Raw genomic sequence first — 27,642 nt, 5'->3', positions numbered from 1 at the left:
CTCCCAGGGGCTGGGGACAGCCTGCCTGTGGTCTGTGCGGGGTCCCACTGCTCCCCTCCCAGGGGCTGGGACAGCCCTGCCCGTGGTCTGTGTGGGAGGGGGCATCACTGAGGCTCAGAGAGGAGCTGGTGCACAGACACCCCGGCTCTTCGCCGCTGCCTGGTCCTCAGGCTCCCCGAGGGGACCGGGGCCCAGCCAGGGGGATGGAGCAGGTGCCCCCCGTGGCCAGGCAGAGCTCTCTATGGAACACCAGCGGCTCTGAGGGATGCCCCACCCGGAGCCACAGGAGGAGGCTGGGTGTCTGGTCTGGCTGTCAGGGCTGCCCTGTCTGTGCTCCCGAGCCTGGGTTTGCAGCGGCTGCTTTCCCAGCAGCCACCCCACCTGCTCCCCACCCCGCCCCACCCGCTCCGGGAAGGCCTGCTGTGCTGGGGCCTAAGGCTGGCGGGCGGTCACGGTCATGGCCAAACTGGCCGAGCTTTGGGAAGGCCCCAGCCCGCAGACAGCTTCTTGCCCGCCCTCCCCTCTGCAGTGGGACCTGCCAGCAGGCTAGAGCTTGACCCCCAAGGCGGAGGGAGAAGGGCGGGCAGGAGCAGGGGGAGTCAGGGCTGGCCGGCGGAGGGCAGCCACTCAGGACCGGGGTGCCAGGCAGCCTGGATGCGGCCAGGGGGCGTGGCTAGTGGGGCATCCAGGTTCATCAATTTTGACCTTGCAGTGGGTATACGTGTGTGAACGGGTATGTTTTAAAACCAACAAGTGGAACGAAAATAACAAGGAGGCCAAAGGGTGTTTGGTCCCCAGGAGCAGTGTGCACCAAGGACAGGTTTGTCAGCACATGCTACACACACACACAAACACACACACACACACACACGCACGCGCACGCACACGCACACGCACACGCACACGCACAGGCACACTCACACTCGCCCTCCAGGTGGAGCCGGTCCTCCCGCTGTGCTTCCCGGATCGGTCCGTGGGCCGCCTGCTGTGCCGGGTCTCTGCCTGCCCCGCCGCGGCCCCGGGCCGTCTACCAGATGTAGCCTCCGTCGTCCGCCTCGCCCGCCTCGCCCTCCTCCTCCTCGGCCTCGGCCTCCTCGCCGGCCTCCTCCGGCTCCTTCTCCTCCTCGTCCTCCCAGCCGACGCCGCTCCCGAAGTCCCCCGAGAAGCCCACGACGTCGTCTGCGGTGGACAAGCAGGTCAGGCCAGCCCCGCCCCCGCCCGCCCCCGCCCCGCGCGGGCCCTCGGCGCCAGCCCGGCCGCCTTACCGCAGTCGGGGCTGCCCAGCCCGGCCGCCTTACCGCAGTCGGGGCTGCCCAGCCCGGCCGCCTTACCGCAGTCGGGGCTGCCGCGCGTGCGGGTGCCGCTCAGCTCCTGGCCCAGCTGGTCCACGCACCAGCAGTCGCCGCCGCTCCGCTCGCACTGCATCTTGCGGTAGTAGCCGTCCTCGTCGCAGCTCGGGATGAAGACTCCTGGGGGGCCAGGCGGAGGGTCTGAGCGGGGCGGCCGTGGGCTCCCCAGAGGGGGGGGGGGGGCCTGAGCTCGGACCGAGCCGCGGTTCAGACCCTGCCGGCCCAGACACCGACCACCCAGCAAGCACGATGCCAGTGTTTCCTCCAGCTCCTCAGAAGGGAGACCGGAAAGCCCGCCTCCCTAGATGGCGCTGTCCGTCTCTGCCCACGTCTATAGGATGGCCAGTCTGACCTCCACCCGGCTCCCCCTCCATCCCGCTCCCTCTCCATCCCGGCTCACCCTCCATCCCGGCTCCCCTTCCACCCGGCTCCCCTTCCACCCGGCTCCCCCTCCACCCGGCTCCCCCTCCACCCCGGCTCCCCCTCCACCCGGCTCCCCCTCCACCCGGCTCCCCCTCCACCCGGCTCCCCCTCCACCCGGCTCCCCCTCCACCCGGCTCCCCCTCCACCCGGCTCCCCCTCCACCCGGCTCCCCCTCCACCCCCGCTCCCCCTCCACCCCGGCTCCCCCTCCGCCCCGGCTCCCCCTCCACCCCGGCTCCCCCTCCACCCCGGCTCCCCCTCCACCCGGCTCCCCCTCCACCCCGGCTCCCCCTCCACCCCCGCTCCCCCTCCCCCCCCGCTCCCCCCCCCCCTCCACCCCGGCTCCCCTCCACCCCGGCTCCCCCTCCACCCCGCCTCCCCCCTCCCCCCTCCACCCCGGTCCCCTCCACCGGCCCCCCTCCACCCGGCTCCCCCTCCACCCCGGCTCCCCCTCCACCCGGCTCCCCCCCCCCCCCGGCTCCCCCTCCACCCCGGCTCCCCCTCCACCCCCGCTCCCCCTCCACCCGGCTCCCCCTCCACCCGGCTCCCCCTCCACCCCCGCTCCCCCTCCACCCCGGCTCCCCCTCCACCCGGCTCCCCCTCCACCCCCGCTCCCCCTCCACCCGGCTCCCCCTCCGCCCCAGCTCCCCCTCCACCCGGCTCACCCTCCACCCGGCTCACCCTCCATCCCGGCTCACCCTCCACCCGGCTCACCCTCCACCCCGGCTCCCCCTCCACCCCGGCTCCCCCTCCACCCCGGCTCCCCCTCCACCCGGCTCACCCTCCATCCCGGCTCACCCTCCACCCCCCCTCCACCTGCGGCCCCTCCATCCTGAGTGCCTGCTGCTGGCAATGCCCGTGCTTCTCCTCTCAGCCCCTCTGACCTGCCTACAGCCCCCCAACCCCCACCCCGCATTCCCTCCCTCCGTGACCCATGGGCCACGGAGACCACTCGATGGGGACCCAGAGACGGGCTCTGCCCATTGCGGGTGAGACACATGGAGGTAACACCAGGCTCCCAGGCGATGCCCGAAGGCCCGGCAGGTGCTTCCCGGCAGAGGCGCCGCCCTGGGCTGGTGTGCTGGCCCAGCGGCTCCCGTGTTGTCACATGCACTGGCCTCTGCAGCCCAGTCCAATGCCAAGCGGCCCTCAGGGAGCCAGAGGCCCCACGGGCTCTGCCCCTCAGACCTCTGTCCCCTCAACCACCACACTCCCGGGGCCCCCTCTTTCTGTCCCCCAAACCCGAAGCATCTTCCTGCCCTCGGCTCTGCCCTCGGCCGGCTCGCCCCCATCCCTCGGGCTCCCCTTGGAGCCAGCGGCCCAGAGAGGCTCCCGCAGCTGCAGCCGGGGGTGTGCGTGCTGGCGTGGGCCGGGCCGGGCTGGGCGTGTGCATGGCCCAGGGGCCGCGTCTGTGCTGCCCAGTTCTGACCCGGGCTGGCTCCCAAGTACTCACGGAGCAGGGAGTGTCTACTGGGGGGGACGGGGGGATGGGAGGAGTGGAGGCAGGGGGCTCGCTCAAGCTCTGCACTCACTGAGAGGAAAAGCTGAAATGAATGAAATGGGGGGGGGGGGGGGTGTTCTAGGAACCTTTTGTGTCCCAACCTCCTGCTCCATGGGGTGGGGAGTGGGGAGGCAAACATGAGCGCTCAAATACACTCACTGGCCCCGAAGGATGAAAGCGGGAAGGGCGCTCCGGCTCCTGTGTCCTAGGCCAGGTCTGGGCGCCCTCCCTGCGCCCCGCTCTGCGCCAGCCCCGCGCCTCACCTGGCTTCTTCTTGGCGGCCTCCTGGATCTGGATGCGCTCCAGCTCCGCCAGGCAGGGGGGCTCTGCGGGGAGAGGACCGCCTGAGGGGGCGCCCGGGCAGGGAGGATGCGCTGGGCCCCCACCCCAGGGCTTACAATCCCCGCGGGGCCCTGCAGGGTGAAAACAGCCCCGTCAGATCCGGAGCACCCACAGTGGGGGATGCATTGATCCCTTTAACGTCATGGGGTGTCGCGAGACAAATACCCAGGCTGCAACGGGGGGGGGCAAATACCCAGGCTGCAACGGGGGGCAAATACCCAGGCTGCAACGGGGGGGGGGGGGCAAATACCCAGGACAAATACCCAGGCTGCAACGGGGGGCAAATACCCAGGCTGCAACGGGGGGCAAATACCCAGGCTGCAACGGGGGCAAATACCCAGGCTGCAACGGGGGGGGGGGGGGGCAAATACCCAGGACAAATACCCAGGCTGCAACGGGGGGGGAAATACCCAGGACAAATACCCAGGCTGCAACGGCCATTCCAGGGCTGTGGGGTAGGCTGAGGCCCCAAGAGGCCAGGGGCTCTCTGAGGGGGTGGGTGACCCATGGGTGAATTAATAGGACTCAAAAGAGGGGTGAACGCACACATTCCCCATGAGTATGGGCCCCAGGGGAACATAAGACGAGAGGGGATGTCAGAGGGAAGCCTGAAAATCCCTGGCAGCCACATCTAACTTCTCTGTGACCTTGAGAAGACCCGAGCCCTTCCAGCGGGCAGCCCGGCTGAGGGTAACATGAGACCCGTTCCCCGGCTCCTGCCAGGCTGGTGCACAGAGCCTACAGAATGAGCGTGGAGGCCAGGGAGAGGATGGGAGTGGAGGCCGGGGGAGAGGATGGGAGTGGAGGCCGGGGGAAAGGATGGGCGGGGGAGAGGATGGGAGTGGAGGCTGGGGGAGAGGATGGGAGTGGAGGCCGGGTGAGGGGATGGGAGTGGAGGCCGGGTGAGGGGATGGGAGTAGAGGCCAGGGGAGGGGATGGGAGTGGAGGCCGGGGGAGTGGATGAGAGTGGAGGCCGGGGGAGGGGATGGGAGTGGAGGCTGGGGGAGGGGATGGGAGTGGAGGCCGGAGGAGAGGATGGGAGTGGAGGCCGGGGGAGAGGATGGGAGTGGAGACTTGGTGGAGGAGCGATGCAGGCAGCAGGGAGGCTGGGCAGTCAGGTCAGGGACAATCAAATGACCCCAGGCCCTCACTCGGCGGAGGGGTTTGTCAGTTGCACAGTCTCTGCGCCCAGATTATCTCCCTTCGTGCTCACAACCGTCTCTGAGTCGGTCCTGTCACCTCCCGAGGGAAATGAAGAAACGGCAGGCAGACAGGTCCAGTCACCTGCCCGGGTGCCCAGCTGCTCACGGAGGCCTGGGGGGCCTGAGCCTCGCCCGGGCGCTGTCCTGCTCTGACCCCGCTGCACACGGAGCTGGGCGGGCAGCGCCCACGGGGGGGGCGGGCGGCGGCGCCCACGGGGGCCGGGCGGGCGGTGCCCACGGGGGGGGCGGGCGGCGGCGCCCACGGGGGCCGGGCGGGCAGCAGTCGCCAGGTTGGCCTAGTCAGTGGTCGGCAAACTCATGAGTCAACAGAGCCAAATATCAACGGTACAGTGATCGAAATTTCTTTTGAGAGCCAAATTTTTTTAAACTTAAACTATATAGGCAGGTACATTGTTATTAACTTAATTAGGGTGCGTGGTATTTTGTGGAAGAGCCACACTCAAGAGGCCAAAGAGCCGCATGTGGCTCGTGAGCCACAGTTTGCCGACCACGGGCCTAGATAACCTCTAGCAGGTGTGTGTGGTTCAGCAGCTGATGCGACATCTCTAAGGCCAAGGATCCAGCGGAATCCTGGAGAAGCCCAAGGCCCACGTCGCTTTAGCTTTAGGCCCTTCCCGCCCCTTCCCAGACCCCCCAGGGGCCCCCAGAAATGTTACATGTCTAGTTTGTAACCCTCTTTCTTTAAGAAGGCCAAATGTGCCGGAGCCGGTTTGGCTCAGTGGTAGAGCTTAGATCTGTGGACTGAAAGGTCCCAGGTTCGATTCCGGGCAAGGGCATGTACATGGGTTGCGGGCACAACCCTGGTAGAGGGTGTGCAGGAGGCAGCTGATCGATGTTTATCTCTCATCAACGTTTCTGGCTCTCTATCTCTCTCCCTTCCTCTCTGTAAAAAATCAATAAAATATATTTTTTTTAAAAAGGAGAAGAAGAAGAAGGCCAAATGTGCATAAGCCTCAGCACCCACGTGGGAGCCTGCCAAGAAGGGAGCTTAGGAGCTGGCCTCACGGAGAGTACAGGGGCGGGGGGCACAGCGGAGAGCCGGAGCAGGGGCTGAGCCGGGGGCCGGGCCCAGCCAGGGCCACACTCACTTTCCCGCCAGAAGCAGAGGCACCACTCGGCGGTGGAGACACGGCCGTCCTTGTAGGTGTCGCAGGAGTTGAAGAAAGGGCGGATGCAGACCTCATACTTGTCCAGGTTGATGGCAGCCAGCTCCGACTGGTCCAGGAAGAGGTCGGCGCTGGTGTCCAGCTTGGAGAACATCCAGCCGATGGAGTCCTTGCAGCTGGCCCCCAGGACCTTGTCCAGGCCTGGGAGGAAGACCAAGGTTCCAACACGCTCAAGGTAAAGCGCTCCGCCCATCTGCCCATCCATCATCCGTCCACCCATCATCCGTCCATCCATCATCCGTCCACCCATCATCTGTCCACCCATCATCCGTCCACCCATCATCCGTCCACCCATCATCCGTCCATCCATCATCCGTCCATCCATCATCCGTCCATCCATCATCCTCCCATCCATCATCCGCCCATCAGTCATCCGTCCATCCGTCATCCGTCCATCCATCATCCGTCCACCCATCATCCGTCCACCCATCATCCATCCACCCATCATCCTCCCATCCATCATCCTCCCATCCATCATCCGCCCATCCATCATCCGCCCATCATCCGCCCATCCATCATTTGTCCATCCATCATCCATCCATCCATCATCCTCCCATCCATCATCCGTCCATCCATCATCCGCCCATCCATCATCCGTCCATCCATCATCCTCCCATCCATCATCCGTCCATCCATCATCCGTCCACCCATCATCCGTCCACCCATCATCCACACATCCATCATCCGTCCATCCATCATCCTCCCATCCATCATCCGTCCACCCATCATCCGTCCGTCCATCATCCGCCTGTCCATCATCTATCCATCCATCATCCGCCCATCCATCATTTGTCCATCCATCATCCGCCCATCAATCATCCGTCCATCCATCATCCGTCCATCCATCATCCGTCCCTCCCTCCACCTCTCCCAGCCCCAGCCCCTGTTCTGGGCCAGATCCATCCCTCTGCCTCCACCTAGAACTGCACCATCAAAACCCTGTTAAAAAGCCCTTCAGAGAAAATAATTCCTCACTGCTCTCGGTACATTTCAGCTCCCCCTACCAATTTTACTGTTGTTGTTAATCCTCAGTTGAGGATAATTTTTCCATTGGTTTTTAGAGAGAGTGGAAGGGAAGAGGGGGCCGTCAATGTGAGAGGGACACATTGAGTGGATGCCTCCTGCACACACCCCATCCACAGCCGGCGACCTAACCTGCAACCCAGGTACGTGCCCTTAACCAGGAATCAAACCCACAGCCCTCAGTGCCCAGGCCAGTGCACTAACCACTGAGAAACACCAGCCAAGGCTCTCGCTGCTCATTTTAAGAAGTTCTTTCTGCCCAGTCATCACGGCTCAGTGGCTGAACATTGACCTATGGACCAGGAGGTCACGGTTCAATTCCGGGTCAGGGCACATGCCTGTGTTGCCGGCTCCATCCCCAGTGTGGGGTGTGCAGGAGGCAGCCGGTCAATGATTCTCTCTCATCATTGACGTTTCTATGGCTCTCTCCCTCTCCCTTCCTCTCAGAAATCAATAAAAATACTTTTTTATAAAAGACATTCTTCCCATTAGCTAACCTGAATCTCTTCTGTCTGGCTGAAACCTGCGCCCATTCTGGGGTTTGGGCTCTTTTAGGGGCAGCAGGGGGCACACCTGTCTCCCCACCCCCCTCCCTCCTCCCAGGCAGAGCAGCGGCTCCCGCACCGCCGGCCGGGCCGCCTCCGCCGCTGGCTGAGCCGTTCTGCTTGGAGTTCTCGTGGAGGAGCTGGAACCAGTCCCGCAGACGATCCCCCAGGTCGGCCAGGTCCTGGCCCGTGCAGATCTCTGCAGAACAGGGGCGTGGAGGGAGGGAGGGGGGGGGTGAAGGTGAGGGAAGCATGATCTTAGCTTGAGATGCTGCCCTGTAGGCAGGAGGTGGGCAGCTGTCAGGGATGCTGTAGAAAGGGAGTTAGAAACTGGAGGCTCCCTCCCCGCCCTCTCCCACCTTCTTCCTCCCCCTCACCCCCCAGCACAAAGCACAGCACAGGCTCCCTGGGGCAGGGGTCCAAGCCCTCCTGCTCTGTTAGCCAGCCAGCCCACCCCGGGCCTGCCCTTGGCAGGGAGACCCAGCCCAGCGCCCTGGCCGTGCCCGGCACTCCTCCTTACCTGCTTTGCCATCCGTGGTGGAGCTGGCGGCCGGCTCCGTGGGGCAGGGGCAGGGGCCCTCACATCTCACCGCCAGCTGCTTGCTGCTCAGGCAGGCCTGCTGCTCCAGCTTACACTGCACAAGGCCAAAGGGCAATGGGCGACGGGGCCCCACCCCGGGGTGCCCTGCAGCTGGGGGCATCTAGTTGGCAGCCACATCTGCCTTCCCCGTGGCTGACAGGAGGACAGGGCCCAGGAACAGCCCACCTGGTCCCTCTGGCGGCCACAGGTGCACAGTGCAGGGGGCAGCAGGCTCAGGAAGGGGCTTAGCAATGGAAGGCGCCCAAGAACCCCACTGGACACCAGACTGCCTTCTCTGCACCTTTCTCTTTTCCAGGACTCCCATGTCCTCCTCCTCTCACCCCCAGCCACCCACCTGCCCTATTTAGCTATTATCCTCTCCTGCCCTCATGGCCTCCCCTCCCGCCCACCCAGTCCCTTGGTCCCTGGGTCACTGTCTGCTGGGCCCCTCCCTCGATGGCCCTTTGCTCAGCTCTCAACAACAAACAGCTACGGCTATTGAGCATCTGCTAAGTCTTGCACTTTCACTGAAACCGCTGGGCAGCAGCTGTCAGCCAGAGCCAGCTGCTGAGGGCTCCCCCTCCTGCCCTTAAAGCTTTCCCCGGGCGGGGTCTGCCTAAGGAGGCGGGCGGGGCTGTCACAGCACCATCTCCAGCGTTAGCTCCCTCGGTCCCTTCAGCTCTGGGGGAGAATTGTGTTTCTCGTGCTCAGCAGAGAACACGGGCGCTCTGAGAGGCCCAGGGCCTGGGACGGAAGCCAGACCTCCTGATGCCTCCCCCTCCCGCGGGACAGCCCGCTCCGACGCCCGCGCCCTCTGTCACCCGTCTCCTCTGTCTCCCCTTGCCTTCTCGCTGCAGCTCCCGGCCTCGGCCTCCAGCTGTAGTGTCTCTCCCCTCCCTCCCTGAAAGGGTGACTTCATCCCCACCCTGCTTCACCCATCACCCACAGGGAGGGCGGGCGGGTTCTTAAACCTGCACCTCTCCCCCACAGGGGTCTCAAGCCCTAGGTCCCAGCCCACGCCAACCGCCAGCGTCCTCCAGACTCCCAGCTCCCCGTGGCCGGGGGGAGCACTCACAGCCAGCACCGTACTTCCATGGCATCCTAATGTTTATAAAAGGCTTTCACAGACATGGTATCGTTAATCCTCACAAACATCCCGTAAGGCGGGAAATCCTTCCCACACCGTCAGCTCCTGGAGGGTGGCCCTCCTGCCCCAGAATGCCCACTGCTCGCTGGGAGCCCCATCCCAAACACGTGGAACCTGCTGGGGGCGAGCTCGTCCTTCTCCCCCGGTCACTGGCCCACAGAGCTCCTTCCTCCCACAGCCCTCCGGAGTCCTCCTTTCCTCTAACTCCTGTCCCCGCCCATCTGCCTCTTCCACGCCCCACCCGCTACCTGCACCTGCCTGAGACGAGGGTGGGGTCTGGTGCAGGCCCTCGGTAGCCCCAGCCCAGGGCTCAGGTGCTCCTGCTCTGATTGGCTACATGGAATGCACTGCCACTAGCCCTGTGGGACCCCCATCAGCCCTGGGAGTCCCTCAGGAAGCCCTGATGGCCGTTCAGCCCTCTGTTCCCTGTGGCCTCAAGTGCATCCCACCCCCATCCCCGGGGGGCGAGGGCTCCTCACCACGGAGCTGTAAGTGTGGCCGTCAGAGCCGCAGACGGAGGCCAGCTGGGCCATGTGGCAGGGCTTGCAGGCGGTCTCTTTGTTTGCATGGGGTTTCAGGGCAGGCTGCTTGATCCTACAGGAGGGGAGGGGTGGGGATAGAGGTGAAAATGAGGGAGGGCCCCATGACTGGGAAGAAAGGCCTCGGGGCAGTCGCTGTGTCAGGAGCTTGGGGGAGTGAATCCTCCAGCCCCAGTCCGGCCTTCAGGTGAGACAGCCCCCCGCTCGCCCGCATCTTGGCTGTAACCTCGTGAGAGACCCTGAGCCAGAACCATCTGACAGAACCAGGTTCCTGACCCTCATACAGGGTGAGATAGCACGTATTTGTTATTTTAAGACGCTGCGTTTTGCGGTAGGCTGTTTCCCGGCAATAGGTAGCTAATGCGTGGGAGAGGGTGAGCCCAGCCCGCGCTCTCTGAGCGAAGCCCCCCCACACACACACACACACCACTCACCTGTGCTCCAGCTTCTTGCGGCTGATGCACATGGCCCGCTGGAAACCCTGGGCGACGCACACCTTATGGCGGCTGCACTTGACCTTCTGGCAGGGGTCCTTGGTGGTGTCCAGGGCTGCGGGCGCACGGCCAGAACGCAGGTCAGCCGGGAGTCAGGGCCAGCGATCCCCGGAGTCCCCCGCCTCACTTCTGCGCCCGGAGGTCCCTGCCTCCAGCAGCTCCTGGCTGCCCGAGGCCAGGACTTTCCCTCCGGCCTCCAGTCTCCCCAGGTGTCAGCCACCCTCCCCGGCCTGGCCGGGGCGTTACCTTCATCTCCTTGCTGACTGTCCTCCCAGCTCTTGATGTAATCGTCCTAGGAAAGCACAGAGGGGGTGGAGGAGAAGGGAGGGGCTGAGGCTCACACCCCAGAGTGGAGTTCCGCTCCAGGGCCAGGGAGGACAGGCCTGGGCCACTGGGGGCACAGGTAGATTGTCGCCATCTTGGTGGCTGCTCAGATGGCCCTTGTCTGCCCAGGCCCTGCCAGCGGCCTCCCCCAAACCTCTAGTGCCCTAAGCCCATGTCCAGAACCCCTTCCAGCTTCTTCCATAAGCTCCTTTTCCACCCCCACCCCCACCCCGCCAATCCCACACTGGGTGCTACGAGGAAGTCTGGCGAGGGTGCAGGGAGAGGCGCGGGGAGCGGAGCGTGTGGCTGCTGAGGGGCCCCGGGGTACTCACCTCCACCTCCTGGGGGCCGGGAAGCAGCCGCAGGCCGTGGGAAAAGAAGCGGGAGGAGAGGGGGAGAGATGGGGATTTCAGTGAGGCCCACCCCAGGGCTCCCAGCCTCACCGCGTGGCTGTGGGGCCCGGGCCCTGGTCTTTCATCGCTACGGTCTTCACCTGTGTCTCCACCGCAGACAGCCTACGACCTGGCCCGCGTAGGGTCCGCCAGGAGCAGTAGGGGTGAGGCCCGTCCCCCTCCCCCAGACCCTGAGGCTGTTCCTGAGCTCAGCCGCCTCCGCCCACGGGGACGACGTCCAGGGGCCGTGCCTCCCGGGAAAAGCGGTTCTCAGCCTGTGTCCCGGGTGGCCCAGAACCACCACCTCCCTCTGCAAGGGTGCGCCCCTTGCCAGTCCCCTCCCCGGACCTCGCCCACCGTGCCCGAGGCGGAAGGAGGCCCTTCCTAGAGGTGGCACGGGGACCGCTTTTCCTCGAGGCCTGCCTCGCCTGCAGAGCTCAGGTGGCGCTCGGAGGGAGAGAAAGGGGGCCGGTCCTCAGGCACCAAGGTCCCTCTGAGGCCGTCTGGCCCAGCCCCTCTGTGGCAGGAGAGGCCGGAATGCCCCGGCACAGGAAACGGCCCGACCCAGGTGGCACCATCACAGACCCCGGGTCTCCTGGCGCCAGCACACGCCTCTCTTCCGGCTACGACACACGGTCCCCAAGGCCGGAGGCACACGGACGGTCGGTCACCCCACCTGCTCTGGCCACAGCGGCCGTGGGCCGAGGAGCGGCTGAGGCAGCGGCTCCCCACAGCCCAGCTCACTGGCAGGACACGCCCTGCACGCCCGCTTTCCCCCCTGCCCCCTGGGTGGGGGGTGGCATTGCTGGGCCCTGGCAAACAGGGTGCTTCGGGAGGGAGCTCTGCCAGGCAGGCAGGAGGGCTTCTCGGGACGCGAGGCTGGCGGTGCCAAGGAGCCAGCTGCTGGCCTCCTCTGGATGGAGGCAGAGGGACATGGGGAGCCACACACACTGCCCGCTCATCCAGAGTCCCGGCCCCCGAGGCTCAGAGGTGTGCAGGGGTGAGGTGGGAAAGGCCAGACGCCTGCCACGCCTGGGGGGTGGGGGGAGGGCACAGGACTCCTGATCACAGGGCAGCCACAGGGGGCAGCCAGGGCACAGAGGAGGGCAGGCACCGCTGCTGAAAGCCCCAGGGCTCGGGGCCTCTGACGTCTCCCTGGAGGTGGACTAGCATCAGAGGATCTGCAGGGGCAGGGGCCTCCTCCACGCGGCTGCTAGGCAAAGGCCAGGCCGCGGCCAGGGCCGAGCAGGCAGCTGGGTCAGCACCCCGGCAGAGTGCACGTGGGCACGTGTGTACTGTGTGCTTCTGCACACGGGTGCATGCATGCGTGCAGGTCCTCGTCTGTGAGCACGGGTATATGAGCACACACGTGTAAGCAACATAGGAAACCAGGACACTTCCCGGCGGCTCACCCAATGCCGGGTGGCTTTTATCCGGGAACAAAGTGCCAAACCACTTCTCCCAGCGGCCTCGGCTTTCACACTTCGGCAGGAGGGCCCCCCTTTCCGCCTGACCTTCCAGACTCTTCCGCCGAGAGAGGGCGAGGCCGGGAAGGGAGGACGGGAAGGGCAGCGGGCAAGAAGCCAGCGGCCTCTCCCTGGGAGGAGGGCGTGGCTTGCACAGCTCCGCGCTCTCCGTCCTGCTTTCCCAGCATCTCTTTGTTCATGTCCCTCGTGTCTCTCCTCTTTCTCTCTCCCCTCCACTCCGCCCACACCTGTCCCTCCCTCTTGTCCCAGCAGCCCAGTGTCCGCGGTCCTGGAGCCCGGGAGCGGCGGGAAGAAGCCTCCGAAGGGCCCGGACACCGGACCGTCCAGCCCGCTCCAGGCCCAGGCACGCCCAGCTCCGCAGGGCCCCTCGGCACGGAGCCTGCGGGGCTAGGAGCTGAGGCCCAGCTTCCCTCGTGTGGTCGGGCCCTTCCTCTCCAAGAACTCCTCCGGGCAGAGGGAGCTGGACATGTGGAGGCTGGGAGCGGCCCAGGGCTGCAGCCAGGGTGACACGGTCGGGGGCAGAAGCAGGGCCTGGCCACCACCAGGTCTGGATCTTCCCCGCGACTCCATCATCCCCCGGGAGGGGAGTGGGCGTGGGCTGTGGAGAGGGAAGTGGCTGTCCCCGGCCAACCAGGTCTGTGCGCCCCAAACCCGCCTGCACCTGCACTGGAAAGGGAGGGGGCGCCCCAAACCCGCCTGCACCTGCACTGGAAAGGGAGGGGGCTGTGTCAGCCAAGGGCCTCCAGCCTGCTCACCCACACTCTCACCGCCCCCCCCCCCCACTGCCTAACCCCCAGCCATGCTGTGAGCCTTTGGAGCTCAGTACCAAGTGGGCCTTGAAGGTCAGGACCAAGAATTTTTTATTAGAAATCTAAGGGAACGTGGGTGGGGAAGAGGGAGTTTGAGAAAGATTTCACCCCCCAACTCCTTCGTTAGCGCCCTGGCGGGGAGCTACGTCCACTCCCCCCTCCCCCCTCTCCTCCCCGATCAGCCTGCAGGGAGTGAGCGCCTGCTGTGTACAGCGCTGCCCTCCGCTCCAGCCGAGCCACGTGGTGGTGGAGGGAGCCCGGAGCCTCACTCCCAGGAGCGGGAGCAGCTGCAGCAGGGGGAGGAGAGGGGGGAGGAGAGGGGGGAGGAGAGGGGGGAGGAGAGGGGGGAAGAGAGGGGGGAGGAGAGGGGTGAGGAGAGGGGTGAGGAGAGGGGTGAAGAGAGGGGGGAGGAGAGGGGTGAGGAGAGGGGGGAAGAGAGGGGGGAGGAGAGGGGTGAGGAGAGGGGTGAAGAGAGGGGAGGGTTGGAGTGAGGAGAGGGGGGAGGAGAGGGGAGGGTTGCAGTGAGGAGAGGGGGGAGGAGAGGGGAGGGTTGCAGTGAGGAGAGGGGTGAGGAGAGGGGAGGGTTGCAGTGAGGAGAGGGGGGAGGAGAGGGGTGAGGAGAGGGGAGGGTTGGATTAGGAGAGGGGTGAGGAGAGGGGGGAGGAGAGGGCCCGGGGCCGCACAGGATCCCCTCCCTGCAGCGCCCGCTGGGCGAGCACCTGCCTGTGGGGCTGCACCTGCTCCCGGGGCTGCAGGCAGGAAAGGAGAAGCGTCTGTGAGGGGCTCGGTGTCCAAGAACACACAACGAGCGAAAGCCGAAAGCCGTCGTAGTGAAGAAGAGAGCGTGCACTTGGGGCGGAGGACACGGCGGGGGACCAGAAACAGGTAGAACGAGGCCCGGGGAGGAGAGCGGCCACCAGGGACAGCAGAGGCGGGTGTGGAGGGACAGTCTCCCCCGAGACCCGACGTTCTGGGCGGAGGACGAGCACGTCAGTGCCACCTGCTCCGCGCAGCCAGCCTGACCCCCTCCCCGTGCGCTCAGGGAAGCACGCCTGGTGCTCGAGAAGAAGTCCTCTTTCCTGTGGGTACGTGCCTGCCTCCTCTCCCCTCTGCATCCCGGGAAGCAGGCAGGACCGGAATCAACCCCGTAAGACAGCGAGGAAGCCGAGGCTCAGAGGCCCAGCAACTGCCAAGCTCACAGGCAGAATAGAGCGTGAGCCGGGCCGGCCTGGCCCCGAGGGCACCCCGGGCCCCGGGCGGGCAGGCGGGCCTCTAGTTGAGAGAGGAGGGGAGCCGGGACGGAGGAGCGGAGCGGGGACTGGGGGGGCAGGGAGGGGAGAGAGGGCTTTGGACCAGAGTCTGCTGTAAACTTGGCTCACGTGGGGCCTCAGCAAGTCACTCCCCCTCTTGGGGCTGGTCCCCCTCTGTGCCAGGGTCCCTCTCAGCTGGGGCTGCCCGGAGAACCCCCCCAGAGCCCCTGAGACCATCTGCGGCTCCGGGGTGCGGCACAGGAGGCTCCCCTGGGCTGAGCAGGCAGCGGGCGGCCTCCAGCCCCGCACCTCCTGTCCAATGCCCCTCTCATCCTCTCTTCACTCCCCCGGAGGAAAGAGGAGCACTTCCTCTCCCCGGAGGGATTCCGCCCCCCGCAGGTGCCCTGCCGGAGGGAGGACGGCTGCCCACGGGCACCGCCGGAACCGCTCCTGACTGCCAGGCCTTCCCCGGGCGCGCACCGCATCCGCCCGCTCCAGGCTTACGGCATCCGCCTGCGGCCAAAGAAGCTGCCCTGTCCTTGCCTCCCCCCTGACCGCTCCACCGCCTCCTGCCCTCTCTGGCTCGCCCTCCCTTCTCTCAGCCTCCTCTCCTTCCCTGCCAGCCCTGGCCTCCATCCCGGCCCGGCCCCCGGGGTCTCCCGGCGTCCTTCCCTCCACACGGATCGCTCTGCACAGTCTGAGCACGTCTCTGCCTCCCCCAACCCTTCCCTGCGGACAGAGACCAGAGGCTCCCCTGTCGGTGCCCAGCACCAGCAGACCGCTCCCCTCCTCTCAGCAGTCCGCGAGGAGGCACTGTGCTGCCCCCTTTACGTTCACTGGCTCATTGACTCCTCACGAGGACCTTGAGAGACAATGGCTGTTGTTACCCCATTTCTCAGGTCACAAAATCAAGGCTTAGAAAGGAGGTGCAGGGGCTTATCCAGGATCACACATCAACTGCACAACAGAAGAGAATTGGCGGCTGAAAGGGCAGGGCGGGGCGAGGATGAGCTCCCAACTCCGCCCCGTAGGGCGGAGTTATCCCTAGCCCTCAAAACGCCTGGACCGGGAGAAATTCGCTCTCTTCCGCCATGCTGCCGGCATGAGTGGGAGGAGCCCATTGCTAGCATGGTACAGGCTCTTTTGTTTATTGCATCGGACTCGGCTCCCTGGTGGTCCTTGGGGATCACGAAGTCTGGGCATAACAGCGGCCCCAGGACTGTGATTCCGAAGCCTGTACCCCCCAACCCAGACTCGGTGCTGCTCCACACACGACGGCAGGTGACTAAGTCCCAGGCCCGGGGCTGGGCCCCAGAGGCCCGTCCCAGCCAGGGTGGCTTCTCCCATTCCACCAGCTCTGCTTCTCCCATTCCACCAGCTCTGCTTCTCCCATTCCACCAGCTCTGCTTCTCCCATTCCACCAGCTCTGCTTCTCCCATTCCACCAGCTCTGCTTCCACACACACACCCCGCCCCCCGCAGGAGGTCCCGCAGCAAGCAGAGAGGAGGGACTGGCAGTGGCGGGAGGAGACACTGCACCCCCCACCCCCACCGCCTTCTCCAGGCACTTTCCAGAAACCCTTCGACATGCCCCTGGTTCGGCTGGTTTGGCGCTAACCCATCTCCTGCTTTGATCTCTGAGGCTCAGTTCTGTTGCCATGGAAACGGAGCCCACCGTGCCAAGCCGGGGGAGAGATGGCGGGGAGGGCGCAGCCAGGCCGCCCTGGAGGGCACACGCTGGGTGTTTCCTCGCAGTGTTTACTTCCTGTCACTTTAATTAGCACCCAAATCACCCGCTCACTTCACAGCTTGAATTAACCCCGTCTCTCCCGGCCTCCCCATCTGGAGGGAGGAGGAGATGCAGCAGGAAGTGGAGCAAAGGAAGAGCAGTCCTTCCCTGGCCCCAGCTTCCTGGGCTAAAGCCCCGTGCCCGTCTCCGCTGCCTCGGTGCTGCAGTGTGCCGCCTGGCCCTGCCGCAGCGGACCCTGCAGGCGACCGAGCCTGCCCTCCCGGCCTCCGCCTCACGGGGGAGATGATGCCCGGCCTTCCTCCCTGACAGCACTTTCCGCCGGGAAGCTCTGCACTTGGGAAACCACAGGAGATCCCGGACGCTCAGTTCTTCGGCACGAAAGGTGGGAGCTTGGGGGAGGGGTGGACACGATGCACTTTCGGGCCGAAACCCGTTTGGCTCAGTGGTAGAGCGTCGGCCTGCGGACTGAAGGGTCCCGGGTTCGATTCCGGTCAAGGGCATGTACGTTGGTTGTGGGCACATCCCCGGTAGGAGGTGAGCAAGAAGCAGCTGGTCGATGATTCTATCGATGTTTCTAACTCTCTATCCCTCTCTTTTCCTCTCTGTAAAAAATCAATAAAATATATATTTTTTAAAAATCTTAACCTCGATCTCAGACTTTAAAAAAAAAAAAAAAGATGCTCTTTCAGGTCTCAGGGTCACAAGGGGCCTCCAGTATCAACTTTTACATTTTTTTATTGACCCTATGGGGCGACATCGGTTAATAAAGTTAGACAGGCTTCAGGCGTACGATCCTGTAATACACCATCGGTATATTGTATTGTCTCCTTCCGTCGCCGTTTACCCTCCCCACACCCTGAAGTACAGACTTTCGCCTCTGTCTCTACATGAGGATCCGCCGTCAGAGGCGCACGGATGGGACCAAAAGATGCTCACTCACCCCAAGGCGTCCCTAAACCACCCCTCGGAACCCTGTTAGGGCATTTCCTTGTTTTGTAACAGACCCAGACCCTCTCCCAACCTCCGGAGGGCCCAGCGCCTGGCATCACTCTGCCTCCTGGCATCACTCTGCCTCCTGGCATCACTCTGCCTCCTGGCATCACTCTGCCTCAGGCAGAAGCCCCCGGGGGAGGCCCGGGAGTGGGAGACGTGTGGCCAGGCCTCCTCCTGCTCCTCCCTGCAAACAGCCAGGGGAGCACTCAGTGAGGGACCAGGGAGGAAGGAGGGGGCCCCATGGGGCTGCCAGGCTCCCTCTCAGCGGAGGACGGACCCCGCCACGGGCGGCAGAGGCATCTGGAGGAGGCAGTGCCCGGGTGGAGGAGGGCGGGAGCGGGCGGTCACTGCATATTTGTCCGTCTCTCAGAGGGAGCGGCGGGCTGCCAGGCCTGCACAAACAGACGGAGACCGGCACCTGGCAGCCTCCCTGCTCCCATTCCTCTCCCCTCGGAGGAATTTCCTTGGAGGGCCTGGCCGTGCCTGTCCCGCCCTGCATGCCAGGAGCTCCACCAGCCTGGCCTCCGGTATGCACGCACCAACGCCTCCGCAGCCTCCCGACCTGCCCTCCGGCTAACCCAGGGGCACCCGGGCCATCCCGGCCCCTGTGCCAGGCAGACCCCCGTCTCCCTCCTGGCTCACGGTGGGGCAGAGGGGGGACGGTCCCCAGGTGCCTGCCCAGTCTGGGTCTGTTTCTCGCCTATAAAACGCGGGGCTTCGTGCTTAGTGCTGAATGTTGCCAGGCTCTTCCAAAATGATACCTCACCCCCAACCTCCACCCCCAGCTCTTCCAAATGATACCTTTGGGGAGAGGGGAAGGGAGCCCGGCCGGTGTGGCTCAGTGGTTGAGCACTGACCTAGAAACCAGGAGGTCAGGGTTCGTTCGATTCCCGGTCAGGAACTGATCTCCAGTGTGGGGCGTGCAGGAGGCAGCTGATCCATAATTCTCTCTCATCATGGATGTTTCTCTCTCCCTCTCCCTCTCCATTCCCCTCTGAGATCAATGAAAATAAATAAATAATTTTTTTAAAAAAGAGGGGTTGCCGAAGCCGGTTTGGCTCAGTGGATAGAGCATCGGTCTGCGGACTGAAGGGTTCCGGGTTCGATTCCAGTCAAGGGCATGTATGTTGGTTGTGGGCACATCCCCACATACCCAGTAGGGGGTATGCAGGAGGCAGCTGGTCAATGTTTTTCTCTCATCAATGTTTCGAGGTCTCTATCCCTCTCTCTTCCTCTCTGTAAAAAAATCAATTTTTATATATATATTTATAAAATTTTAATTAAAAAATTTTAATAAAAAATATAATAATAAAATTATAATAAAAACTTTATTATAATAAAAATTTTATATATTATAATAAAAACAAATAAATAAATAAATAAAATTTAAATTTAAAAAAAAAGGGGGTGGGAGTCTGAACTCCATGTCCTCCACCCATGCAGGGAGCAGGGAAGGAGGCAGAGGGTGCCTGCGGCAGAGGTGAGACGGCAGCCGGCTGGCTCCTCTTCCTGCTGAGCAGCCGGCCTCTCCTCGAGCATCGGGGTGCCCTGCCTCAGGGAGCCTGTTCTGCCCCAGGGCGGCCGGCCTGCTCTGTGGGCAGTGAGGCCGGGGTGGAGGGCTCTGAGCCTCCAAACCAGGAAAGGGGGAGGCTGGCTGCAGGGAGGCCCAGAGCCACAGGCGCAGAGGCTGAAGGAGGGAGGCGGGGACAGTCTTCCTTCGGGGGTCACTCCCTCCCTTGGATCCGAGTGAATCTGTGGAGAGTCCGGGTGCTGGGCTCTAGGGGGACTGTCCCAACCTTTTGGGGTCCCCAAAGAGGAAGAGATCTCCTAAGCAGCCAGCGTGGCTCAGCCCAGGCTCCCGCCGCCCTGGGCCTCTGCTGCCTGAAGAGGACGGGGAGGGGCTCGGAGGAGGTCGGCCCAGATCCTTCTGGCTCTCAGGTTCCGCAGCGCACACAGCTGAGCTCCTGCTGTGTACACACACGCCAGTCAGTGCTCCCAGGACAGGCTGCTGAGGCCCCCTGAGCAGTCTGTTTCCAGACCCTGCCCTCAGGGCTCCCCCGGGGAGAGAGGACACAAACACACAATAAAATACCCGCAGGAGGGCTGCTGATAAGCAGGAGACCACAGGGCAGCGCCAGAGCAGGTGGCCAGTCAGTACTGCAGCCCCGGAGGCCGGAGCACAGCTCCACCTGAATACTGGCTGGGCCCAGCGGGGTCACGCTGTCCCATTTCAAGAACCACATCAGCCCACAGCCCACCCGGTTAGACACAGCGGTGTCCGAACTCTGTATCCAGCCCTGAGCCGGGAAACATTCCCTTGCTTACAATCCTAAGGCTCATGTTGCACCTGCCATCCACACGCACAGCAGCATGCCCATCCCCGGCCTGCTGTCCCCCCCAGATGCCATCACGCCCCACTTCTTAGGTTTCTCCATCTCTGGCTGAGACACCCCTACCCTGATCTGGTCACAAATATTCCCTCAAGAGCAAAAGGAAAATCCCTCCCCGAAACCTCGAGACCTGCTGCCCAGCTGGTGGCCAGGATGGGGTGGTGGGGGGTGGGGGGTGGGGGGTGGGGGGTGGGAGGGGGGTGTTGGGTGGTGGGTGGTGGGGGGTGGGTGGTGGGTGTTGGGTGTTGGGTGTTGGGTGGTGGGGAGTGGGGGTGGGTGTTGGGTGTTGGGTGGTGGGGAGTGGGGGGTGGGTGTTGGGTGTTGGGTGTTGGTTGTTGGGTGGTGGTTGGTAGGTGGTGGGGGATGGGGAGTGGGTGTTGGGTGTTGGGTGGTGGGTGGGTGGTGGTGGGTGTTGGGTGGTGGGTGTTGGATGTTGGGTGGTGGTTGGTGGGTGGTGGGGGGTGGGGAGTGGGTGTTGGGTGTTGGGTGTTGGGTGGGGAGTGGTGGGTGGTGGTGGGTGGTGGGTAGTGGGTGTTGGGTGGTGGGGGTGGGTGTTGGGTGGTGGTGGTGGGTGTTGGGGGGGTGGGGAGTGGGGGGTGGGTGTTGGGTGTTGGGTGTTGGGTGTTGGATGTTGGGTGGTGGTTGGTGGGTGGTGGGGAGTGGGGAGTGGGGAGTGGGTGTTGGGTGTTGGGTGTTAGGTGGTGGGTAGGGAGTGGTGGGTGGTGGGTGAGGAGTGGGGGGTAGGTGTTGGTGTTGGGTGTTGGGTGGTGGGTGTTGGGTGGTGGGTGGTGGGTGTTGGGTGGTGGGTGGTGGGTGGTGGGTGTTGGGTGGTGGGTGAGGAGTGGGGGGTGGGTGTTGGGTGTTGGGTGTTGGGTGTTGGGTGGTGGGTGTTGGGTGGTGGGTGGTGGGTGTTGGGTGGTGGGTGAGGAGTGGGGGGTGGGTGTTGGGGGTTGGGTGTTGGGTGTTGGGGGGGGGGGTGAGTGGGGGGTGGGTGTTGGTGTTGGGGGTGGTGGTGGGTGGTGGGTGGTGGGGTGGTGGGTGGTGGGGGTGGGTGTTGGGTGTTGGGTGGGGGGTGAGGAGTGGGGGGTGGGGGGTGGGTGGGGGGTGTTGGGTGGGGGGTGGTGGGTGTTGGGTGAGGAGTGGGTGGTGGGTGTTGGGTGGTGGGTGGTGGGTGTTGGGTGAGGAGTGGGTGGTGGGTGTTGGGTGTTGGGTGGTGGGTGTTGGGTGGGGAGTGGTGGGTGGTGTTGGGTGGTGGGTGTTGGGTGTTGGGTGTTGGGTGGGGGGTGAGGAGTGGGGGGTGGGTGTTGGGTGGTGGGTGTTGGGTGGTGGGTGTGGGCTGTGTCTGCGGGGAAGGGGCTGTTCCTGGGCTCCAGTGCCGCCTTCCTGGCGTCGCAGAGTGACGGGAGTGTGGTGAGTGGCTCTGGTTAGCCTGCTCATTAAACCAATGGGGAAATCAAGGGCCAAAGATGTGAGGTGGCTCCCCCAGGGCCACACGATTCGTCTGTCCTCTCACCCGGAAGACAAGCTGAGCGCTCTCCGGGGACCCTGGGGCTCGGGGCAGGATAGAGCTCTCCACCCCTGCAGACAGCCGGCCCGGAGATGCCCGGAGACGGGTGGGTGGTGTCAGCTGTCCTGCTAGAGGAGCTGGGAGATGAGAGGAGCACATGGCATCCTCTCCAGGCAGGGGGCTCTGCTCTCCCTCCTCCCAAGGCCGGAGCCCTGCTGGGTGCTCCAGTCCCTCTCCATGGTGACACCGCTCTTGTGTGAGAGAGGACTCAAAGCCAGGGCGGAGGGAGAGGTGAGGGGAGAACCCCAATTGTGGAATCCACCCTGACCCAGTTTTGGGTTCTTCTCACTTCCTACACTGATCCACCAACATCTGTGCGGCTCATCCCCACACCGGCCCGGCTAAGGTGTGAGGGGCAGGGCGGTCATAGGAAGCACCTGGGAGGCTGAAACTTGCTGCTGGCCCGCTGGGTGAGCACAGGGACGTGGGAGCCCTGTGTGGCCCGCAGGCGAAGCTTCCCTGGGAGGGGCGTAGTCTGCAGTGAATGGGTGAGTTAGTGAATGAGCATCAGCCTCTTTTCATGGAGATGAGCTGCCGGCGCCTCCTCACTGGCCTGCTCCCCAGGGCATGGCTGGCTGCCTGGCAATGCCAAGCCTGCTGGTGGCTGCTCGGTGGGGCTACAGAGTATTCATTGCCCTAAATGGGGGCCTTCGTGGTCATGCACCCATTCCCGTCTCCTTGCCTAACACTGAAGCTCAGAGAGGTTACAGGATCTGCCTGGCATCACGTGGCAGAGCCATCATCTGAACCCAGGCCTCCAGGCCCCGCGCTCCCGCCTCTCCTGGGGGTCACCTGCCCAGAGGCCGGGAGCAGCTGGGGCCCACTCCGTAGGCGGGGCTGCTCCCACCCAGGCATCCTTGAGACTCACAGAGCATAAGCCAGGGTGGACCTTACTCTTCAGGGTAGGTCCTTCCTTCCCCTTGCCACTAACGGTTAAGCCTAGAATTCCCTGAAAAGCAAAGCTGTCTTAGACAAGTGGGTTCAAATGCCAGCGGTGCCACCCACTGGCTCTTGGACCCCCAGTCATTCCTTCACTTCTCTGTGCCTCCATTTCTTCAGCCACCAAACGAGTGGGCCATACAGTAACCCTAAGGACCTCACAGACTGCCCGGGGCACCGAGGGGCTACGCCCAGTGCCTCCCGCAGGGAATGGCAGATGCGAGCACTCATGGCAATCAGGGGTTCAGCACATTCCCGGGTGCCTCCTGGGTGCCTCCTGGGCGCCAAGCACAGTGCTGGACACTCATCAATGCCATTAACTTTTAATGGAGACAGAGTGCAAAGCAGGGAAGAGCCGGGAAGAGGAGGAACAGTCGGTGAGTGCTGCCTCTCCAGGCGCTGGGAGCCGCCGGGAGAATGCTGGGTAATGGCCTGGCACCTCGCAGCTGTCCATCTCTGTCTCTGAGGCCCTGGGTGCTGGTCCCAAAGGCCTGCAGGACAGCCCCGCCCTGTCAGTGAGTCCGGGCGGGGGCACTGGCCGCAGGGCTCTGGGAAGCCCGGGCCTGCCCAGGGCCAGGCACAGCTGGGTCCCAGCATCCCCTGCTCCTCTGGCATGGCACTCCCTCCTCCTGGGCGTTGGCAGAGGTCTGCCCGGGGCCAGGACAGGAAAGCCCTGTGCCCCCTGAAGGGGAGGGTGCTTCCCGGTAAACCCTGCCCTCATTACCCCTAGTGCTCAGAGAAAAAGGCTAAGCTGGACTCGCCCACCAGCTCAGACCAGGTCCTCGTGGGCACAGCTCCAAGCTTTCCGCCTTTTCTTCTTCCCCTGGCCCCTTAGACACGATTCCCTCCGCCTTCCCCTCAGCCCAGTCAATGCCAGTTAATGAGACGTGTCCCCCACCCTCACTAGGGACACCCCCATCGTATGTCCTAAGAATATCCCGTTCTCCTGCTCACCTCCCTTCCAACAAGGGACCCCGTGCTATTTTGTGATTGATGGTGAACAAGGTTCTGGCTCAACTTGACAGCACGTTCAAGGTCCAAAAGAAACGCCTCTGTCCGCGTGCAGGAGCCGCGCATGTTTTCAGAGGCCCTTCCGCCCCTCGGGTGGGAAGCAGGACCTCTGCTAACAGAGGAGGGTGTCTGTGGTGCTGGCACAGCCCCCTGGACACAGCCCGTGTACTGCACAATTCCAGGGAGCGCCCTTCACACCGGGGCACCCCTAAAGTTATGCAATGCAGTGCCTCTGAGCTGGCAGCATCCTGCCTTTCTGCAAAAGCCGCCAGCAGGTCCCAGCGCCGGAACCTTCTCCACAGCCTCCCCTGACCCTGTCCTGCAGCCAGAGCTCCCCTTTCCTGGGGCTTTGAGGAAACCTGCCCTGAAAAGCCTCAGGCCACCCCACCGACACAGCCCAGCGGCTTCCCCTGAATCCCCTGGGGCAGGCCCTGCAGAATTCCAAACCCGCGCCTTTCTCCCGATGAGCATGGGAGGAAGGGGGGAGCATTTGGCACCGATCCAGGGGGACAGGTGGGCAGCCCTGTGCCGGGGGTCAAGCAGCCAATCTTTATCCTCACCCACCAAGTGGGCTACTGGAAGCAGGTGGAGGAAGGGAGTGGGGCGGCGTCTTTTATTTTTAAACCTTTCATGTTCTGATGAAGCACTTCTTTTCCTTCTGACCTTCACCAGTACCTTTTGTTTTGGTTTTTTTGGAAGATCAGCCAGTGAGTCTGAGGGAGGCCTGGACCAGTGACACATGGGTTCGGGCTGGGATGGACCAGCCTGCCGTTCCCCCGACCTCTACCCCCAACCCCCAGCCCCCAGCCCCTCCCTGTGGCTGTGACCGGCCTGCTGCCCAGGCGGCGACAGGAGACCAGCTAGTCTGTGCCCGGCCTGCAGGGGCGGAGGAGGAGGCCTGGCCGGAGCTCCCGGTGCTTGGCTGCACCTGCCGCGGGTGGGGCTAGAGGGTCCTAGATCCTAAGACCAGGCCGCTGTCCAGAGGACGGGCCGCAAGCGGCTCCTTCTGATGCATTTCAGCCGGCCATGACTTTGGGGAGAAGCGGTCCCTCCTCTCCCAGCAACAAAAAGATCCTTATCTCCCAGCCTCTTCCATCCTCTGGCTGCCATTCGCAGGAAGCCTGCGTGTCTCCAGCACGTCTGGGAGGACTGCTGGGTGCGTGCGACTTAAGAGAAGAGGAGAACGGTCGCGGGGCGGCTGGTGCTGCCCTGGGGGGTGGGAGGAGGGCACCTGGGGACCGAGGAGCCAGAGCTGAGGTCGCAGAAAAGGTTTCTTCCGGGAACGGGCATCGGAGAGCACCAGGTCGCTGGGACCAGTCGTGTTTCCGCGGCGCATCCCGGCCCCTCCTCCCCTTCTCACTCCCACCCCCGCCCTCCGCGCCCGCTCCGCTCCCCCTTCCCCCCGGGACCGCGCCGCCTCCCCCGGAGCCACAGGTGCCGGTAAACACCGCGCTGCAGGGCGGCCGGTCCGCAGCCCCCGCCCCGTCCGGTGCCGCCCGGCCCCGCCCGCTCGGGCCGCCACCTCTGCCTCCCGCACCCGGGGCCACGGGAGTCTCTCCTCCCCGGCTCGGGGCTGGGCTCCCCGGCAGGGCCGGTCCGGGAGACCGGACCGTGTGCGCTCTGGGGCGCGGGCTCGGGAGGCCCGGGGTGGCCGCGGGCATCTCCGCCGCCGTCGCCCGGGGCCCCCTCCCCCATGCAGACCCGCCTCTGACCACCCCGCCTTGGGATCGAGGACCCTCCGCCCCCAAACCAAAGCCCCAGCCCTTTCCCCTGGGGCCCCGTCCCCAAAGCCCGAGGAGAGAACGGGCACACGTGCCGGGCGTGCGAAGCCACCTTCCCCTCCAGCCCCGCCCAGACCGGCCCCTCCGCAGCGCCGGGTGCGGAGCCTGCAGCGCCAGCCGGCTGGGTGCTGGGTGCTGGGTGCTGGGTGAGAGCCGAGCGGCTCAGAAATAAATACAAATAAATGCAAATAAATAAAAGGACCGGGGTGGCTGGGCTCCCGCCCCTCCCGCCCTGCAGCCCACACCCTGCATCCCGCATCCCTGTCGGGGAGACCCCTCGGGCCAGGAGGACCCAGAACGGGGCTCCCGGCGGCGGTGCGGGCGGCGACGGGCCGAGCCCGGCGGGGCCCCTTGTTTACCGGGAGCCGCGGGGCGGCGGGGCCTCGGGCCGCGCGGGGTCCCGGCTCCCCAGCTGCCCCCCACCCCCCCTCGGCCCCCGCGGCCGCCCCGCAGGCTTACGTCTCGGAAGCGGTTCCAGTCCTTGATCTTGCCGCTGTACTGCGAGATGGACGACAGCCATTGCTCGTCCTCCATGAAGTTGCCGGGGGTCTCGCCCTCCCGGAGCCCCTTGGCGTCGCTCTGGGCCCAGGCGGCCGCCGCGAGCAGCAGCAGCGGCAGCGCCAGGCGCCCGCAGCCCGGGGCGCGCATGGTGGCCGGTGCACCGGTCCGCTGCCGCAGTGCGGGTCCTCCGCCTCCGCGGCGGGCGCTGCCGGCTCCCTGGGCGCTGCCCCGCCGGTCCGCTCCGGAGGCCGCGGTCCGGCTGCGATGGGACCGGCTCGGCGATGCACTTGTCTGAGGAGCCGGCGCTGGCCGCGGAGAGGAGGCGAGTCAGCGAGGCTGCGCCAGCAGGGGCCGCGGCTGTGACTGTGGCAGCAGCATCACGTTTGACATCATCATACCTGCCTCAAAAAAAAAAAAAAAAAAAAATGGAGGGGGTAGATTTCAAAAGGAAGCGCTAGAGCAGAGCGCCCCAGCCTGGGCGGCCGCCGCAGAGCCCAGCCCAGCACTCGGGGAGCCGCTGCTGCTGCTGCTGCTGCTGCTGCAAAGCCAGGATCCCAACCTGCTGTCTTCCCTTCCCCGGAGTGGCGAGCGAGAGGGGCCCCTAGGGACTATGGAAGTGGGAGTTGAAGACAGAACTCTCCGGGGACCCAGCCAGCCGGGCTCAGGTGTCTAAAAGGAAATGTGGCCACAGACACTTGCTCTCCCTCGCCTCCCACCCGGGGGGTGAGCCGCAGCCCTGACAGCTGGCTTCCTGCGAGTCAGGGCCCTGCAGTAATGGATGGCTTCGTGGAGACAAAAGCCCTATAACAACTGGCTGCCTTCGGCCCCTGGCTCCCCGGCCCCACATGCTCTTTTCAAGGCCAGGCCCGGCCCTGAATGGCGGGGAGAGCAGAGGCAGATGTCCTCCTCCCCAAGCAGCTGTCCGAGGGCTGGCCCCCCTTTTGTTAGCTCTTCTTCCCAGGGCAACCCGAAAAGGCAAATGTCTGACCGTGCATCTGCCTCGAGCTGCACATTTGGAAGAGGCACATTTGCTCACGGTTTTGACTTCAAGTTGATTTTAATAAGCCACTGGGGAAGGGGAGCCAGGAAGGGGGGGTTTGAGGGGGGGGGGCTACTTTTGTTTGAAGTGTTTAGGTTTTTGTTAAAATTATGGCCCTTATCGTTGCCTGTAGAAATGTGTTGACATACCAGCTGGGAAGGCTGGGCACAGTCCCAGCATCATCAGAGCATAAATGAGGTGAGGTTTATATTACAAATAAATTGAAGAGGAAACAGATAATCTGACAGGACAAAACATTGAAAATTTGGGACCCGAGCCCTGGATTGTGTTTTTATTAAAACACACACACACACACACACACACACACACACGCACACAATAACAAACTTGGTTGGTGAGGTCTTTAAAAAAAAAAAATCAAAGGCAATGGAAAACATGATCCTAATCAGTAGGAAAAAACACAGTTTGTAAGGCTCTCAGTCACTGAGTCTGGCCTAGGAATTCTGAAAGCCTCGAGGGCTTGGGCCGGGGTTCCCTCGGGAAGACTGAACAATAACTCCCTTTCCGCGCTTTCTTTGTCCTCTGCAGTTGGACTCAGAGGTGGTGCTGCGATGAGGCCATGGCCACTGATGTCTCCGTGTCCCAGTAAATAAAGCAGCTTTGCTGGTTTGTGTAGCAGCAGTGTGAAGAGGAAGAACACGGTGTATTGTCATGTAGACTGGGAGTGGAATCGGGATTCTGGGCAAATTACCTAACTTATTTTCCGTCTATAAATCAATGATAATGCCACCATCTCAGAAGGTGGCTGTGAAACCTGCGCAAAATTACGCACTATGCCTGGGCACAGTGGGCATCTAAAAAAATGTTAGTTCTTCCCTTGGGGTGGGACGAGAACGCTGTGAGGTCCCATGGTTCTGGAGATGTGCTCGAAGTTGCCATCCTTTCCCACCCTCTCAGTCCTGGTCTGGTTAGCAAAGCGCATCACATGTCTCCGGGGCAATGCGGAGGTAGGTCCTTGGGATCATAGCGCTCCCAAGCCAACACTATCTTACGAAGTCCCTGGTCGACAATCACCAAAGTTTCCCAAAATGAGAGTGGAAAGGCATCGACAAGATGCC

The 27,642-nt window shown here is 63.9% G+C and overlaps 1 protein-coding gene across 1 annotated transcript; it reads right to left on the bottom strand.

Annotated features, from left to right (window-relative positions):
- Positions 1-453: 453 nt before the first annotated feature.
- Positions 454-25,738, bottom strand: SPOCK2 (SPARC (osteonectin), cwcv and kazal like domains proteoglycan 2). Its single transcript, XM_036437788.2, has 11 exons — positions 25,483-25,738; positions 10,988-10,996; positions 10,578-10,623; positions 10,272-10,386; positions 9,778-9,892; positions 8,092-8,206; positions 7,651-7,770; positions 5,926-6,144; positions 3,536-3,598; positions 1,332-1,469; positions 454-1,179 (listed from the first exon to the last, which is right to left on the bottom strand). The coding sequence occupies exons 1-11, from the start codon at positions 25,669-25,671 to the stop codon at positions 1,028-1,030; spliced, it is 1,281 nt and encodes a 426-aa protein (XP_036293681.1). The 5' UTR covers positions 25,672-25,738; the 3' UTR covers positions 454-1,027.
- Between the last annotated feature and the right edge of the window lie 1,904 nt (positions 25,739-27,642).

Source organism: Pipistrellus kuhlii, unplaced genomic scaffold, assembly GCF_014108245.1.
Source record: "Pipistrellus kuhlii isolate mPipKuh1 unplaced genomic scaffold, mPipKuh1.p scaffold_m20_p_15, whole genome shotgun sequence".
Taxonomy (NCBI): domain Eukaryota; kingdom Metazoa; phylum Chordata; class Mammalia; order Chiroptera; family Vespertilionidae; genus Pipistrellus; species Pipistrellus kuhlii.
This window is presented reverse-complemented; position numbering and strand designations above follow the sequence as displayed.